This window comes from Octodon degus, unplaced genomic scaffold, assembly GCF_000260255.1.
Source record: "Octodon degus isolate 3935 unplaced genomic scaffold, OctDeg1.0 scaffold00264, whole genome shotgun sequence".
Lineage (NCBI taxonomy): Eukaryota > Metazoa > Chordata > Mammalia > Rodentia > Octodontidae > Octodon > Octodon degus.
This window is the reverse complement of record NW_004524840.1, coordinates 1,100,862-1,119,129: the sequence shown is the minus strand read 5'-3', so window position 1 is coordinate 1,119,129 and position 18,268 is coordinate 1,100,862. Positions and strand designations below refer to the sequence as shown.

The 18,268-nt window shown below is 36.7% G+C and overlaps 1 protein-coding gene across 5 annotated transcripts in view; it reads left to right on the top strand.

Annotated features, from left to right (window-relative positions):
• Grik1 (glutamate ionotropic receptor kainate type subunit 1) overlaps positions 1–18,268 on the top strand; it is a 453,759-nt gene that overhangs the window by 277,895 nt on the left and 157,596 nt on the right. For 3 of the 5 annotated variants that reach the window (XM_004646302.2, XM_004646303.1, XM_023706581.1), the window contains exons 2-3: positions 7,310–7,477; positions 10,586–10,843. The exons of 1 other annotated variant lie outside the window; for it this stretch is intronic. In XM_004646302.2, the coding sequence (XP_004646359.1) occupies positions 7,310–7,477; positions 10,586–10,843 (426 nt within the window). The remainder of the gene's footprint in view (positions 1–7,309; positions 7,478–10,585; positions 10,844–18,268) is intronic. One more of the 5 variants, XM_023706582.1, reaches the window with a different exon arrangement.

Below are 18,268 nucleotides of genomic sequence, written 5' to 3'. Positions count from 1 at the left end.
TCTGTGGTAATTACACCCTTTTCATTCCTTATTGCTTGTATTTGAATTTTTTCTTTCCTCTTTGATAAAGTTAGCTAAGGGTTTATCAATTTTGTTTAACTTTTCAAAGAACCAGCCTTTTGATTCATTCTTTGAACTCTTTTCTTCATCTCGACTGAATTAATTTCTGCTCTAATCTCTATGATTTCTTCCTGTATTTAGGCTTTGGGTTTGGTTTGCTTTTCCTTTTCTACATGTTGGAGGTGCAGTATTAGGGTGTTCATTTATTCCCATTTTGTTTTCCTAATGTGTGAGTTCACAGCTATAAATTTTCCTCTGAGAACTGCTTTCATTGCATCCCATAAATTCCCATAAGTTATGGTTGAATTTTCATTGAATTGTAGATATTGTTCAATTTCTTGTTTAATTTTATTTGTGACCCATTGGTTGCTCAGTATGGTGTTGTTTATTCTCCATGTATTTATGGGGTTTTTCTCGTTTCTTTTATCATTTATTTCCAGTTTCTTTGCACTGTGGTCAGATAACATGCATGGAATAATTTCTATTTTCTTGCATATACTTAAGCATGACTTATGGACCAGTATGTGGTCTATTTTGGAAAATGACACTGTGCAGCTGAAAATAAAAACGTGTATTCAGCTGTGTTTGGGTGTAACACTCTGTATATGTCCACTAAGTCCATTTGTTCCAAGCTCTGGTTCACTTCTGCTACTTCTTTGCCAATTTTTAATCTGCTTGACCTATCTTTTTGGGAAAAGGGGGTGTTAAGGTCTTCTGTCAAGATTGTGGTATTTGACATTAGATTTTTCATGTCCATTAGTATTTGTCTTATATAGTTGGGTGCTTCCATGTTTGGTGCATAAATATTTGAGTGTTAGCTCTTCCTCTTGAATTTTTCCCTTACCAGTATATAATGGCCTTCTTTATTTCCTTGATCATTCTTGGTATGAATTTGAGACTTGAGAACAAAATTGCTACCCCTGCTTTTTTCTGAGGTGGTGGACTGTGTTGTATTGTTTTCTAGCCTTTGACTTTCAGCCTATGAATTTCTTTATGAGTTAAGTGTGTTTCTTGTATACAGCATATTGTTGGTTTTTATGTTGTAATCCACTGTGCCAGCCTATTTCTTTTAATTGGTGAATTGAGTGCATTTACATTGATGGTTATAATTGAGATGTATTGACTTATGATTGACATGGTATTTACCTGCTGATTTTTACTCCTTTTTCTCCTGCATTTAATTGTTTCCCCTATTTAGTGAGTTCCTTCTATTCTCATTTGTGGTGTTCTGATCATTTTGGTCCCTCTCTAGAACATCTTTTAGTAGTCTGTATAGGGTTTCCTTTGTTATCATGAAATTCTTTAGTTGTTCTTTGTCGTGGAAGTATTTCACTTCTCCATCAAACTTGAAAAAGAGTTTTGCAGAGTATAGTAATCTGGGCTGGAATTTGTTTTCATAGAGGACTTGAATTATTCTACTCCATGCTCTTCTTGCCTTCATGGTTTGTGAAGAGAAATTTGCCAAAATTCTAATGGGTTTGCCCTTAAATGTGATCTTTTGCTTTTCTCTAGCATCTTTCAGCATATTGATCTTATACTGAATTTCTTGTATCTTGACTATTATATGTCTCAGTGTGTTTTTAATTTGGTTGAAGTTATTTGGAGTTCTGTATGCTTTGATTTCCTGATGTCAGATAGTTTCCTCATATTTGGGAAGCTTTCTGCTATTACTTCTGCCCATATTCTTTTTATATCATTTTTATTGACTCCTTCTTTCTCACTGATGCCTTTTAGTCTCACATTGTTCATCTTTGCATCATCTTGCAGGTAATGAATTATTTTTCCTGCATTCTAGTTGTTTTTAAGAGATATTTTCTTACCTTTTCACTCATTGCAATGGCATCCTCAAGATCTGAAATTCTGTCTTCACGTTCAATTAAACAATTTTGCAAGCTTGTGATAGAGATTTTAAGTTCCTTCATATCTCTTTGACTCTGCTTCATGCGATCTATTTCTTTCCTGTATTGCTCAAATGAGGGAATTCATCATTTTTCTAATCTCTATTTTTTACCATTGCCTTCTTTAGAAGCAGTTATTAATTCTTTTACTACAGAGATTATTTCCCATCTAATTTCCTCCATGTGTTTCTCCATTTGATTTTTTACTTCATATACTATTAATTCAGAGATTTCTTTTTTATTTCAGAGGTTATTTTTGATCTGAGTTCCTCTATACCTTTCTGCTATTGTCTCTTTACTTCAGATGCTATTGATTCAGACATTTCAGTTGTGTGATTCCCAATTTATTCTATCCTAGTGTCCTCTGCACTTGTTCTGTTTGGGTTTGTTGTCTGAGATTGCATTTTGCTCTTTCTTGTTGTCATTTTGTATAGCACTGTCCTCTGACCTTTGGTGTAGAGCTTTGGTGGAATTATAACCTTAGCATCTACTGATATTCAGGTGAAGATCTATGAAGTTTGAATTCATCCAGTTGTGCTTGGCTTGTATCTGGCTACTGTACTCAGCTCCTTCCTGCAGCAGCCCTTGAGAGTGAACCTGTTGCATCCCTCTTGCAAGATGTTCTGCTCCTGGGTTAGTTTCTTGATTCTGGCCCCTACTCTCTCTGAAGGGATTTCAGCTTCAGGGTTTCACCCCAAGCCTGTATGCTAGGTTGTGTCTGTAAAGTACCAGCTGGCACAGGGGGTTGAGGAAGTTCTCCTATACACTCACTGGGCCTGGGCTTGGGCTGGCTCTGGAAGGTTGGAGGGATCCCGAGAGCATGGCAGAAAATCTCACTCAAGTGGCTGGGCTATGCTGTATGGGCTGCCTTACTTTTCTTCATGCTGAGACAAAATACCTTAAATGCAATTTTCAAGGAGGAAAGGTTTATTTAGATTATAGTTTGTGGATGTTTTAAGCCATAGTCATCTGACTCCAAGGCAGAATGTTGGCAGAGGGCCCCACAGAGGAGAAACAGTTCATGTGGCTTGAGGTAGCAAAACAAGCAGTGGAGGGACAGCAGCTTTCCCTATCCCTTCTACCCTGGCCAAGCTATTTAGGGCAGTAGCACTTTTCATCCTACCGCACTGATACTAACACTGCCTGTTCAATCTATCACACACTCTCAATCCAGCCACCTCTGAAAAAGCCCCACCTCTGACTACATGAGGCTTTGGGAGGACATCCAAACACAAGCTGTTACAGTGACCGTGTGGCCCCTTTGCCCAAATAGGGATAGAACCAACATCTATAATTCCCAAAAATGTACAATGGGAAAAATGAAGACAAGTCCTCAAGAATGAAGTCTAAAAGCACATATTTATTAAGAACAGAATGCTATTCCTTTTTTAGAACTGATATCTCTTTTGGTATTTAAAAGAAATATGCTCTGTTCTTGCAACTTTAAATAGCACAAATGTTCACATAGTCAGATTATGATTCTAAAATACCAGCATCCTCTACTTCCTAACCCACTGCTTGGACAATACACTTAAATCATCTTGTGCATGACATCGAGCTGTAAGGTAGAAGGCAGAGTTGGTGTCTGTTAGTGCTGAAGGAAAACCTGGGAAACTGAGGCCCAAAGCCACTAGGGTCTCTCACCCTCCTGTGCTGCCTCTGCCATGCTCCACTGCTCAAGAATTACACAGAAAGCAAAAGCTGTTTCTTCACTCTGAATTCTCAAAGTCTTGGTCTTTTTCCTCACTCACTGACCTGGTCTGGAAAACTGTTACAACAACAACAATAAGTAATAATAGATTGGGGCCTATAATGACTTTCACTCTTAACCCTTACCTGGCCCACTGAATTTTTAGAAGCAGAAATCATGTCCAGCATAACCTGAATGAGAGAGTGAAAGGGCTAGAGGTGCACTTAGGAGAAGAAAGAGGGAAGCAGGGGGAACTAGAGAGTGCAAGAGTAGAGAAGGAAGAGGACCAGAGGAATGAATGAGATAGGGGTTTCTGCTCTGTGACCAATGAGACATTGGGTCACTGAACTGTAGGATCCAAAGTGCACTATATCCCTAAATATAGCTTACTGACAGCTCTCATGTCAACAAATCTCACAAAGATGGAGGATTAAAAAAAGAGGAGAGAAAGAGGAGGAGGGAGGGAAAAACAGTGGGATGGAGGAAGAGAGGAAGAAAGGAAGAAAGGAAGGGAGGGAGGGAGGAAATAGAGGGGGAGGGAGGGAGAAAGGAAGGAAAGAAGGAAGGAAGGAAGGAAGGAAGGAAGGAAGGAAGGAAGGAAGGAAGAAGGCAGGGAGGGAGGGAAGGAGAGAAGGAAGACTGGAGGAAAGGTCTCCAGATATGTGTCCTTCTCCTGTTATCAAAAACTCCACATCACACACAAACCAGAAGGTACAGTAAGAAGGAGAGGGAAGGACGTGGCTCATTCTTGAAAGTCTCCCTTCCTGGGAAGTATCAATCTTATTCCTATTAATAACTTTCTCCTGCTTTTATCAGATTTCATTCTCTTGGCATTTCTCCAGCATCCTGTATACCTCACATCATGGTAAGATTTTGGGATTTATCAGATGCCATTTCTAGCAGAAAAGACAAATGGAGTGGGTACTGAGCTAACAACACCATGCAGGGCTCTCATTTGATGAAGGAGTGAAAGGAATTGCTCTCAAAATGACAAAACAGAATTCAGCTACACACAATTTAAGTGCATAATAAAAACACTTAAGTAATTATCTCAGGCCCAGGTGCATTCAGCTTTATATAAAGGGCAATTCTATGCCTAAGGAATAATTTTGAGTTGAGCAGGAAGTGTTACATTTGGTGCCAATTTGTTTTGTATACCAATTACCCATGTGCGGCAATGCTAACCAATTTCTTGGAAAGAAGTTTGTTTTCAGAGTACTTTGGCTGCATTATATCATTTGCTTTACAGAATACTGAAGCAAGTCAGTGTTTTTGGCCACATTTAAGAAGAATGATAGAAATAACTTAATGAAGTGTGGGCGTGTGTATGCGTGTGTGTGTGTGTGTCTGTGTCTGTGTCTGTGTGTCTGTGTGTTTGTGTGTAGGATAACTGGACATCTGAATTTTTCATAGAAAAGGTTTTGTAAATTTCAAGAAACTGAGTAAAATGTGCAATTTTTCTGTTTGCTTTTTCATTATTATAAAAAGAGAAAACATTTCCTACCTTGAAATTTATGTAAAAGAGCTATTTCATAGTGACTTTCTTCCTAATATTTTAAATCCTACCCCGAGAGAAATTTGGTAAGCTAAGGGCCACCCTTCAAAACTTCCATTTTATATTCAGTGAAAATAGAGGTAGAAAGAGGAAGAAGAGGATGATGGAGTTTCCATCTCCATTTATTAATTCAACCTGGATAGATTAATGGTGCTTATGTCTGAGCCTAGGATTGACATTTTTCCTTAACTGGTATAGCCTGAAAGTTTTAGTGCCTGAGTCTCCATAATGACGGTGATTCTGAGTAAGATACCCTGTTTCTCTATGTGAGGGTTCGCACTACAGCTGAGACAATAAGCAAGTAAAGGAATCACTGTTAATAATTACCGTGGATGCACTCACACCAAAGAGTCCACTGTGTGGGACCCTTAATCATGGTGGTAAGATCACCTTACATCCATGTTCCTTTGTTGACCAAGGGCCTATTGGTAACCAAGGGTCTATTGGTGACCAAGGGCCTATCAGTGACCAAGGGCCTACTAGCAACCAAGGGCCTATTTCCTGAGCTTTGCCTTCTCCTCTTGAAGCATCCATTAAGAATTCTGACAGAAATCAAAATCCATCCCAAAACTCCTATTCATAATTGTCTGACCAAAGAAAAACACATTTATTTCAAGAGCAAAAATTTTCCTAACACTGATTTCAGAAAGAACAAATGTGCCATATGCGATCAACTTTGAGATCACAAGTGTGATTCCTCAAACAGGGAAATCATCTTTACTTAAAGGCTTCATATCATCAGGCTATAAATGACAAAAAATAGCCAGAATGGGAGCCAAGTTATTTCAGTAGAAGCCTTTTCAGTCTTCACAGTCTAATACTATGGCAGATTATTTAATGAAGTCAGTTTAACAGAAAATTTATAACTATTCATTTGTTTGTTATTCTTTCAAAGTAGGATCAAAGTAATTACTTTTAATTGCAACCTGTCAATTGAAGTTTTCTAAGAATGAATATACATAAATCGTACTCATAACATGTTTATCATTTTCATTCCTTTTTATGTTACTTTTTCTTTCTTGAGTCAAGAAAAAACTTGTTCACAAATTAGTGTAGCATAGGTATATTGGGAAAAATACCTTTCCAACTGAGTTTTGGTAGGAAATTGATCAGTGGTTATTCTAGATAATAGGAACCTTACAGTTATAAGTATTCAATATTATGTGGGTGTCAGTTAACATATATTTTCAAACAAAATGAGGAACTTTGGTCATTCAAGGAGTTTGTTGAATGTAATTAAGAGGTCTTCTACCTGATACCCAGTGACTGTTGATAACCTCAGAAAATCACCTAAAGAACAGTAAGGATGTGCAGTTAATCACACGTTCATTCATCATCAATGTCTCAAAGTCAGACCTATATTTAAGTACTAATATTTCATATTACTATTTGTACTGAGAGTTTCATTTTTACAAAATCAGAGCTTATGGTGTGTGTACTTGTTCAGTGAGGAATGTGTCTCTTCAGAGATGGGATGCAGATTTGCTTTAGGACACAACCAAATCATTTAAGGAAAAGCAAATACAGCTTTTCAAATCTGCTCACATAATGTAGAGATTAATAAAATGTGACCCCCTGAATTCTAAGCCACAAAGCATGGAAAAGATCTTTCCATTCTGAAAAATGCGAGAGTATGTATATTTCATTTTGATCTTGCTCAGCTCCCTACACAACCCCTTTAGGACCTAGAATGTCTGCTTCCAAATTGAAAGGTCTTCTTTCCAGGAAGTGTAGTCCTACAGGATACAGCTCAGATTGTGTTTGGGTCAAGCACAGTGTGATCTTTGTCCAAACCATAGAAAATTGCTCTCCACCATAGTACCACTTCTACTGCCAGGGTACACAATATTTGGGATACACTGAACATCTGAGAGGTATCATACAAATCAACACTAAATTGAAAATCTTAAGTACTGGCATGCAGTGAGACAAGCTTTTTACATGTGGCGTATGCTGATAAACTTTCAGCCCTGGTTTTGGAATCAATGCTAATCATTTCTCCACTTAGCATATTAGGATTTTTATTTAAAATCTGTAGCCTTTTTAAAAAATATATGTGTGAATTATGTGATTAATGCTTCTCATATATCTCTTTTGCTTCTGCAGGAGGGATTTTTGAAACTGTGGAAAATGAACCTGTTAATCTTGAAGAATTAGCTTTCAAGTTTGCAGTCACCAGCATTAACCGGAACCGAACTCTGATGCCTAACACCACATTAACCTACGACATCCAGAGAATTAATCTTTTTGATAGTTTTGAAGCCTCACGCAGAGGTAACTATTTTCTCGCTTCTAGAAATCTTCTTTGGGTGACTTGCCTGTTCCACAGTCACCTTCTTTTCGCTATCTGTCCTTTTTCAAAGTGGACACCTTAGTTCAAAGGGGTCGTGGGAAATCTCGTTCCTCTATGTCATTGATCACTGCAATCTGAACTAACCTAATGGATGCCACCTATTCCTGTTTTGCGGATCTTTCTGATTAGCTTACCCTTCAGTGCCCTCCTCTCCATGATTAACTGGTTCAGTTGTGAATGCAAAACGTCAAGCTGGATCTGTTTTTCCTTCCCGAAGGGAGATACCACCATGAAATCATACAACACGGTCAAATAAAACTTGGTGGAAGGTCACGTCCACTGAACTTACAATAATGCCTAAGACACGTATCAGTCACTCCCTGGATTTCAACAGGTTGTAGACTAATGTGATTAGCTAGCATGTTTTTAACTTTTTTCAGTCCTTTCCACAAAGTCATAAAAATGTAAAGATTAAATCTGAGAGAACAAAGTCTGCATTTGATTATTTTTCTTCTGCACAGAAGACAAGTGCCTCCGAAATGATCTAATTCATAGGTAGGATACAAGCTTTTGCTCAAAGAAATATTTATACAGGTATTGTGTAGGTATCAGATAAAAGAGTTTGTGTGAAAACAAACTTTACCAGCACAGGAGGGGCTCTCTGCCTCACAGAAGGGTGTTTTTTCATGATATGGCTATGCACATGAACAGAATACAGTCAGCATATTCACATTCACTTCCAAGTATCAGGATACTCCTGGTTCACTGAATCAATGTAGGTAGATCATAGGGTGTGTTTCCATAATATCCTCTTTTGTTTACTTATATACAAACAAAATATAAAACTTTTTTTAGGCTAACAGATAAAAAACTAATAGTATAGTATCTATTTCTACATATGTTATGACTTTAACATAGGGAATAATTTTTTTTAAAATAGATGGCATTGGTGACTTCATATAGGTCAGAGCTGTCTATGAACAATAAAACTTAAGTACATAGTTCTTTAATGTTTATAAGCCTCCCTTATATGCATGATTTCTCTGGGTTCAATTCTTAATTCTCTCTTTCTAACCCACACACAGAGTTAAACAAATTCTATAGAATGACAAACACATTTAGCACTAAGTAAAGTTGAATGTTAGAACATTCATTCTTAGTTATTCAACCCACACACAAATTAAAAACTTTCTTATGATCTGAAATACCTGCCATACTCGTACTTTCTACTTGTAAATAAACACCCCAAAGCTTCTTGAAACTGGTAATTTTCTGGCAAACAGAATTCAAAAGAATTGATTTTCTGTCAAGTAGTACTAGTACCCCAGGGCCACATATTAGCAGGAATTTCAATTCATTGTTCATGCTGGATAAAACAACAGCTTACACACTCTTGTAGTCTCTTTTTTTCTGGATAAATAGTGAAAACATATCCAGAAAATTAGCTTCCAAAGATGATGTTGACTTATGCCTACAACACAAAATATAAACAACCATACATCCCTGTAACTCATGTAGTTAGTGACAAACACTACAGTATCAGAAAGTTTTCCTTGGAATAGCCATCAACAGTCACCATCCTTTAGATAACTCTAAAACAGCTATCAAATATTTATCCATTATTCTCTCTAATGCAAGTTAGAAATTTTACAGAGCCATAATTTTTCTATTTACTTTTGTTTATAAAGTGACATTATGATATAAAAGGTATACAATGTAATTTCATTTATAAATTTAGCTGGTATTTAATCCCAGTGTTTAATTTTATCCCTTGGCAGTTCTAAATTCCTTTAAATAGAACTACAATATAAATTTTAAAATGCATTTAAAATTTTATTTAATGCCTACCAGCATAAGATTCATAGCCACTATTTTACATGTCTGTAGAAGATAAAATACTCCAAACTTTTCTGGAGGGGAATTTGGTTAATATGTATCATTACAGCTTTAAAATACCAAAATGCTTTAATTGTAGCTGTTAACCCTGGAGATCTACACTAAAGAAATAACCTGAGATAAAGAGAAAAATTTAATGTAATTTGACTTATTATAATAAAATTTTAGAAAGAGCTTAAATGAAAGATTGGTTAAATTAATGGAATAGTCCACAGATACTAAAAATATATCTTTGAAGAATCTGTAATAATTTGAAAGAAAGACATGCTACTATATAGAATTAAAAAAGCAAGAGATCAAGGGTACATTTATATAATGATCCATTTTTTTTAAGTATTAGTAGGAATTATCCCAAGATTATGAATTAATCAGAATCTTTTTGGGCTTTCATGTATTTTAAGTATTATGACTTCACTCAATGTGAATACTTTCATAATAAGAAAAATTTATAATTTTTTATAAATTTAATTTATAAATAAATTCTTAACTACATAGTAACTTTGTGTTAGGCTTCATTTTAGCTGATAAGGTGAAGAGACCTGATTCAGTAGCATCCCTGAGCCCTGAAATGCCAGGGGTGACCCAACTTAATGTCTTCCAAGTTGTCTTTAAGCTCTGGTAGTCAATTTTCTGTAGTTAATCAGGTGTCAGTTCTGCTGTGAACATCCTGCAACCGCATTTCAATAATCTAGGACTCTTATCTGAATTTGGGGAAGTACTTTGTAGTCACCCAGAAGGTCTTCTGTCTGAATTCTGTGGTCACACTAGCATGTTCAGTGCCATCCTGCCACATGACAGAACTTAATCCATCTGACATAATTGACAAATGGCTTGCTGGCTAACTCACAGAGTGCTCCTGGTTAATACCATGTAGAGCAAGTGGTTTAGACTCCATCTGATTAAAGGTAATGAAGTGAGACCAGTTGCTCACTTTTATTTGCAGGGAGTTGGTTCTGTGATGTATTGCTAATCAGACCTACATTTGTATCTATCATTACCTTGATATCTCAAGAATATTGGAAGTTTGAAGGAGCATAATTCCTTGGCATACAGGTGCGAAGTATAGGAGATTTTCCCATAGTTAGATTAAAAAGAAGCATGAAAGTAAAAGTGAAATTCATAGAAGTCTCTCTTTGTCTCCCCTCTTGTTGCCCTCCACCCCTCTATCTCCTCTTCATCCTGGACGTCCTCAGCCTGTGACCAGTTGGCACTCGGTGTGGCTGCCCTCTTTGGGCCTTCTCATAGCTCCTCTGTCAGTGCTGTGCAGTCCATTTGCAACGCCCTGGAAGTTCCACACATACAGACCCGCTGGAAGCACCCTTCAGTGGACAACAAAGACTTATTTTACATCAACCTGTACCCAGACTATGCAGCTATCAGCAGGGCAGTCCTGGATCTGGTCCTCTATTACAACTGGAAAACTGTGACTGTGGTGTATGAAGACAGCACAGGTATGGGATTTACACAAGGCCTGCCCTGGCCATATCTGGTCTGAACAAAGGGAACCAAAGGGTTACAGAGGCATGAAATTTGTCAGGTACAGTGCATGAAGATGTTCTTATATGAAGCAAACGGTACTGGAAAGTAATTTAAGAATATCATGTATAGCTAACTTAAATACTTTTTAATTTGTTAGTCTTTTCTGATGCCTCCCTCTTCATCAAATATACTTTTTAAAAATGTAAGACCACATTAATGATACATATCATCATCAAATTACAATATTAAAGATACAATTCATTTAAGCAAATCTATGAATACAGTATCAGAATCAAAATGACCACAGATAAGACTCTTACTTTATTGGTAGCTACATATGTATCTAGAAATGTTTCCAATGTAGATAAACAAGCAACAATTCAATTAGGACCATACTATCAAAGTGGACCCTTTCATGAGAAAAGGGATATAGAACCCAAGTCACGGGCCTGGTAAAAAAGTCTGTGTCATTCATCTACTTATTATAGGATGCAGGATGAAACTATAACTGTTCAACACATATGGTCTTCATTAGATCATTTATCTACAATGAAAATATCAATAGCACTCTACAAAAAAAAAACCCTGTAATTATCACCCCTAAGGCAGTCTTCACACATGATAATATCATGCTCCATACACACATATTACTTCTACTTACAGCACATGAGTTTTACTTTCCTGGTCTTTTTGTAGAACATACTTGATATATCAGTGGTCTTCTATTTTATCAGGAGGTTGTTTATTCTATTATGCAATGTGTAATTAACAGTGACATAAAATATCAATGAAGTGAAGTATTAAGCTCTTAATATGTATTGCACATTTAGAATAAACATCAACATTTTCACATCAGTTGTGCATTTGCTTACAAAACCTAACAGAGCACATCAGAAAAAAAAAAACTATGTGCTACAATGTAAACACAAACAGAAGTGTACTACAGAACTGATCTTGCTTCAACGGTCATACCCAAGCAGTCTTCACATATATCAACTGCTGTTTCTTGCATGCATCTCACTTACATTTCCAACACATATACTTAGCTTTCCTTTCCTATGCAGCGGGCCATTTTTGCCACCTCTCTTCCTGTTACATCAGTAACTTTCTACTACGTTGTACAACATACACTAGGCAGGGAAATAAGATAAATAAAACATCAAATGTGTAATGAATGCTTAGAACATATATCAACATTTTCACATCAGCCATTTAGTTGCTTGCCTACAAAACTGAAGAGATAACATCAGAAATAAAAATCTATGTGAACTACAATGGAAACACCAAAAGAACTCTCCAACAGACATAATATTTACTTCAATTGTCACACACAAGACAGTTTTCACACATGAAAACTGCATGTTCTGTACCCAAGTAGCACGTATATTGATAGGAACCATGTTTTGTTTTCTTGTTCTTCCCTGTAGAGCACAGTTTTTCTGGTTTTCTAGTAGGTCTTTAGCATGGTGTATCTGCCTGTTCATATGTTGGCTCACCAGTATGGAATGCAATATTTTTGTGTAGTTCACTGATCAGAAACATTTTGTTTTCCCTCTGCTGTAAATGATCTTTTATGAGCTTCAGTCCCAATACTCTAAGAAAATTTCACCATGGTATTTTACACTTATTATTTTCTTTGTACACTGTTAGACTATGTCACACATGTTTAGGATAGAGTAAAACAAAACCATTGGAAAATACTTTGTGTCTTGAGCAACACCATAGCTGCTGAACACCTCATCAGAAATGTCTACTCCATCTTGGATTTTGTTGTTGAAAGTTTTCATGTTAGTCTTCCATTTTTTAGAAGTTTTCCTATGAGTATTTCTATCACAGTACAATGTTGACATCAGCATCACCAATCTGTTTTTCTTTGCCACATATGAGCCCAATGTAAATCTTTCTAAAATCCAAAGTGTGCATTATATAAATCTATATTTTCAAATTACAACATTTTTTTTGGAATTTCTACCTTGTTCTTGTGTACAGTTCCTGCACTGTCAACTTGTGCTTTGTTAGCAAATGTAACATCACTTGGAAACTAGTGAGCCAATTGTTCAATATCACATTCCGATTAGTTTGGGAGATGAAAGAAACAAATCTGTTCATAACATCATTCCATTTATTACTGTACAAATAAGAACCTGATGGCTGAGTTCTAACATAAATTTCTAAATTTTAAAGTATAAGTGTTCATATCTATAAAGGTATACATTTTAATGCCATATTTTGCCCAAAGTTTTTCCATAAGTCTTTTATATCCCTGAAATTACCATGAGAAATTCTTACTAGGTGTAAGTGATCGCTAAATACTTCAGTTTAGGTAGTGAGGTGTCCTAATAAATACTGTTACTGGTGCACACAGAATGTTTTCCTTGTATTTCAGGCTTTATGTATTTCACAGTCTCTTGCAGCATTTCATCTGTTATGATTTCCAGCATTGAATAGCCGTGCTGGCATTCTACCCAACAGGCTTCACCCCTGCCAAAACTCTCACTGTAAATTTGGACCTAGTTCTAACACTGGATTATTCCATTTGGTTTAGTGACCATTTCACAACCATTTGACCAATCCAGAATGTTCTTCCCTTGCTGTTTTCCTTGTCAGCTGAATCAAGGTCTGCAATCCCTCAGTCTATATCAGTGGATCCTTGTTCCATTTTGCTATCACAGGGACCTCAGCTCCCGTGGCCCGCATCAACATCACTACCACCATCATCATCATCCTCCACACACACTGCTTTTCTGTTATGAAAACAAGTATTTTACCATAATGGGTCCTCTTGGTGATCCTATATTCTGCCTGTAACACAACATCATTTCCTGAATACCCCTAAATTCTTGCTAAACCGTCTTTTCTGAAGCTGGCCTCTCAGCATGGATGGTCCTCTGTTCTAGTCTCACGCTGGAAAACTCCCCAGTTCAGCACCATCACATTCAACTCTTACCTCTTCCTAAACTCTGTGAGTCCCTGGCTGCTCAGTAGCCCTTCAGAAATCCTGCTCTATTTTGGTAATCTGTTCATGTGCCTATGAGACTGAGATATCCTGAAAATTGGGCTTTTTATCTGATTTTTGCTTAGAATTTGCCACCTCTCACTGATCTGGCAGATAGAAAAGAGATTAGTAATTAAACATAGAAAAATTAATGTTATTTGACATCTGATTTTTTTTATCAAAATTAATGCATTTTTTGATCTATACATTTGGTAATGAGATTAATAAAATTAACAGTGAAAATTACTAAAGAGGTAACCACTAAGACAATAATATGCAATGTATTAATTATTGAAACTGTCCTACTAATCAGTTTTGAAACTGTTGCATTGCTATTTGTTTCTCAATAAAATTATTTTTAAAAATAAAAAATTTATAGTCAAGAAAATAAAATAAATAAGATGTATACATTTTAAAAAAGAAAATTCTAAAGAGAAGCACTTTCAAACATTTCATTATTGTCATTTTGCTCCTCTCTTTTCACCAAACATTAGTATTTATTATTCCCCTGAAAATTCATAATGATCCTCTATTTGGCCTTAAATTCTGGCTTAGTGTTAAATTCTATCAGATAAAAGTGACTATGATGGTTAAAAATATGCATTTATGTATTTTCTTATGCTTCCTCTCATTTTACAAAAGAGTGAGGGTGGTAGGTGATTGGATATATAATTCATAAATATTATATTCAAAACAATCCTATTGAGAAGAATAAGCCACATGCAGTCATATTTATATTTTTAGAGCTTCATTGCTTGCTGTGGGGGAAGAAAGCATTCCCAAAGGAAGTCCATGAGCATAGTCAAAGAGCCTTCAGGGAGAACATTATGTGATAAACATAAGTGTAGCTAGACCTTTCAATTGCTTACCTTTGTTAAATAGAGAAACTTGTGAGCTAATAAAACCATTCTATTTCCTATTACATCAAGCTGTCTGTAGTATAATTCCCACTATTTCCACATCTCCAACAAAGCAAAATCATCAAAAAGGAAAACAAATCATTGTGACTATGGATTTAATTTAAGGAGTTCAAACAAAGGTGAGCATTATAGATTCTAAAATGTACTTAAAGTATAATCAGTGAGTATATGACACAAAAGTTGATGTCCTAACCACCCACTGACAAAGGGTTATCACTCAAAAGTAGGAACTTCACATAGTAGAAAAACACACATTTCTACCATCTTTTACCAGAAATTGCAATGACCTTTTTATCCCTGATAAGTTCACCTGAGATCAGATGCACAATAAATACTTAACTGAAATTGAAAATCCAAACAATATTGTATGTCATCAGCCCATTAAGTTGGAGATGATTCATGTCAGAATGTTTTTGCCCACAACAACATTAAAAATGTAAATGAATAATCAATTCAACCATTACATTGGAACCCAGAGAGTAAACAGATCAACTGAGATCAATAAAAGCAGACATCTTGTGACTTTGAGCTGGTTTAATACTGTTTAACTCAGGGTTCTTGGTTGCAGTAATTATCAAGCCATAAAAAGCCAGAAGCTTAGTAAACCTGAAGGGAAAGAGAGGAGTTAGGTGTGCTCAGCACCTACCCCCAGGCAGAATTAAGCACCCATTAAAGAGCACTTTATTGGGATTTGTTTAGGAGTTTGTTAAATAGCCTGAAGCTAGCACAGATGTTGTGGGACCAAGTGGCCCATTACTCCCACGAAGTCAATGGGAGCTCTGAGCAGGTCTCCAAGGGCAGATTCAATTCACTAAGCACTAGCAGGCAGAATTCTGTCCTCTAGAAGTTAAAATGCAGAAAGACAGTAGAGAACTCTTGGGAGGAGTAAAGCTGTGTCTCGCCTCATCTCTCCTGTCTCTCTTTCCTGGATGCTCTTTCCAGCAGTCACTGATGGGTCTCTCACATTCTGAGGTGACCCAGAGAGACAATGAGAAACTGCTGCCCATGGGATAATCCCTCTGCTTCATTACACCCCTGGTGGGAGCCGAGCTTCCACCCCTTCACACATGCTGAAAAAGAATGGAGAAACTGAGCACCAAATGCAGTGTGGAGAAGACTCAGCAGTTTCTGCTTTCTCAAGGCCAATCTCAGCACAATTAGCCACAGCCATTTTGTGTGTGTGAAACAGTGGCCTATATACATTTTTTGTAAAAAACAAAATAGTACATAGCTTAGGTTGTATCTCTGGCTCTGTGGTCTTAGTCACAACTGCATCAGTCTTCTGAGATAACCAGAAAGTCGCTATAGAAGACACATGACTTTCTGAACAAAGAGTATCTCAATAAAACTTTATTTACAAAAATATATGCCAAGCTATATAGACTTGTCCCAGCACACTAGTTTAGCCCAACCAGTCAGACACACAAACTTCACTATCACATGATTTCTATTATATGAGATACCCAAAGAATAAATAAAGAGCAAAATAATGGATAGATCATAGAAAATAGGGAGATAGATCTTTCTCAAAGGAGAAGGGGGTCAAGAGATACAGAGAGAGGAAGAGGACAGAGGGAAAGGAGATGACAAAGGAATTGAGACACACTGCGCACACACTGATTCCCCAAAGGGAAAGCAAAAATGATGTACTGCAAACATGTACTAATAAAAAAAAACTATTGAGGTGAAAGGAAAAAGAGAAAGGAGAAAAGAAAACAGAAATAAACTTCTAAAACATTTGTAATTAATAAGATTTATAATTATGTGGAAGCCAGGGCTTAGACACACATGGGATGTAATTTATTTCATACAGCTTGCTTCATTTTGCCACCTATGTTTTCATGCTCCTCTCCCCTTCTCTTCAGAGGTCTTACACAGATTGTTTATCAGTCTTTTGTCTCATTCTTTCTAAATTTTGATGGGTAACAACATAGTTTATCTGACAAATAAATTTTAAGACAGGTGTTGGAAGGGTGGAACACAATATTCTCCTTCATTCATCATAAGGCCATGGCTGACAACCTTATAACAAAAGGAAAATTAGTGAAAGAGCATACAAAATTTATTTAATGAGTTTTATGTGACACTGAAACCTTTCAAATAAAGATGTAAAGAACTTGAAAACTGTCTATCTCCCTTCCTTCCTTCCTTCCTTCTCTTTTTCTTAATTATCTTCTCTCTCTCTCTCTCTCTCTCTCTCTCTCTCTCTCTCTCTCTCTCTCTCTCTTTCATTGGATATGGATCCCCATGAGATGCAGTCTCTAAAACTGGATGCTCATACGACTAAGTTGAATGAGGAATAGACAACCACGTGAAATGATTTGATAGCAAACCGTTTTATCATTTGAATGATGGTGGTGGAAAGGGCAGCCAGGCATATTTAATTATTCTTGGGCTCTTTGTGCAGTGTTCCTTTCTCCTGACTGAGACAGGGTCCCTCTTGAATGAGGATCTTCAAGAAGTTGATTTTTCTAAGATTCATGGCTTGCTTTGAAAGAAAAGAGATATCGTTTCTCTGACTGCTTTGGGAGAGTAAGAGAGATCAAAGATAGCAGGACCAAGTAAGATCCAAAGACTTTTCTTTCTAAGCCAAACTTCTTGCTTTCAAAATAGTCAAGTACTGTTAGAAACCATGCTTTTGGATACCGCATGCTAAGTCCCAAGAATATTGATGGGCGGTAATGAGTTAGAATGCTGCTTCTTTCTTTAAATGTATCATAGCACATTTTAAGCTTGGCTTCTTAGAACAGCCATGAAAGCATAAACATAGCATTCCAGGGAGGGTGAGATTTCAAGGTGTTCTGTTATACTTGGTATTTTCAAAGGCAAAACACACACACACACACACACACACACACACACACACACAACCTCTGCTACCTAGGTGTTATTTTTTGAATGACTAAGGAAACTCACATTAGCGTTTCACTCATTCCTCCACACTACTTGACTTAAATTAACTGTGGGTAAGGTAATATTTTTTTGAACTAGTGAAGAAAAAGCCCAACATGCATAGTCTGTGCTATGCCTCTGCTTTCCTAACCCCTAAATTACTTCCTTCCCCAATGTGTTTTTCTAAAGTTTTATTTTTCTATATTTATTTTTAAAAGACTGCTTTCTTATGATAATGTTCACAGTGATGAATTGCATGAGGACACAAAGCATCCAGGAAAACCATCAGAGGTAATATTGAATGCACACTCTTTCCTATGTTATATAGGCGCACAGAGAGAGAGAAATGGAAGAGGAGAATGAGAGAGAGAGAGAGAGAGAGAGAGAGAGAGAGAGAGAGAGAGACAGAGACAGAGACAGAGACAGAGAGACAGAGAGAGAGAGAGAGAGAGAGAGTTTCCCTATGTTAAAGACATTTACTATCAGGCGTTGTTTTAAGCTGCATTCAAAAATGTCTCTGAAGGGCCAGCCAAATAGCTCAGAAGATTAAAGCACCTGAAAGCAGGGGTAGGGGCAGGAGTTTGATCCCC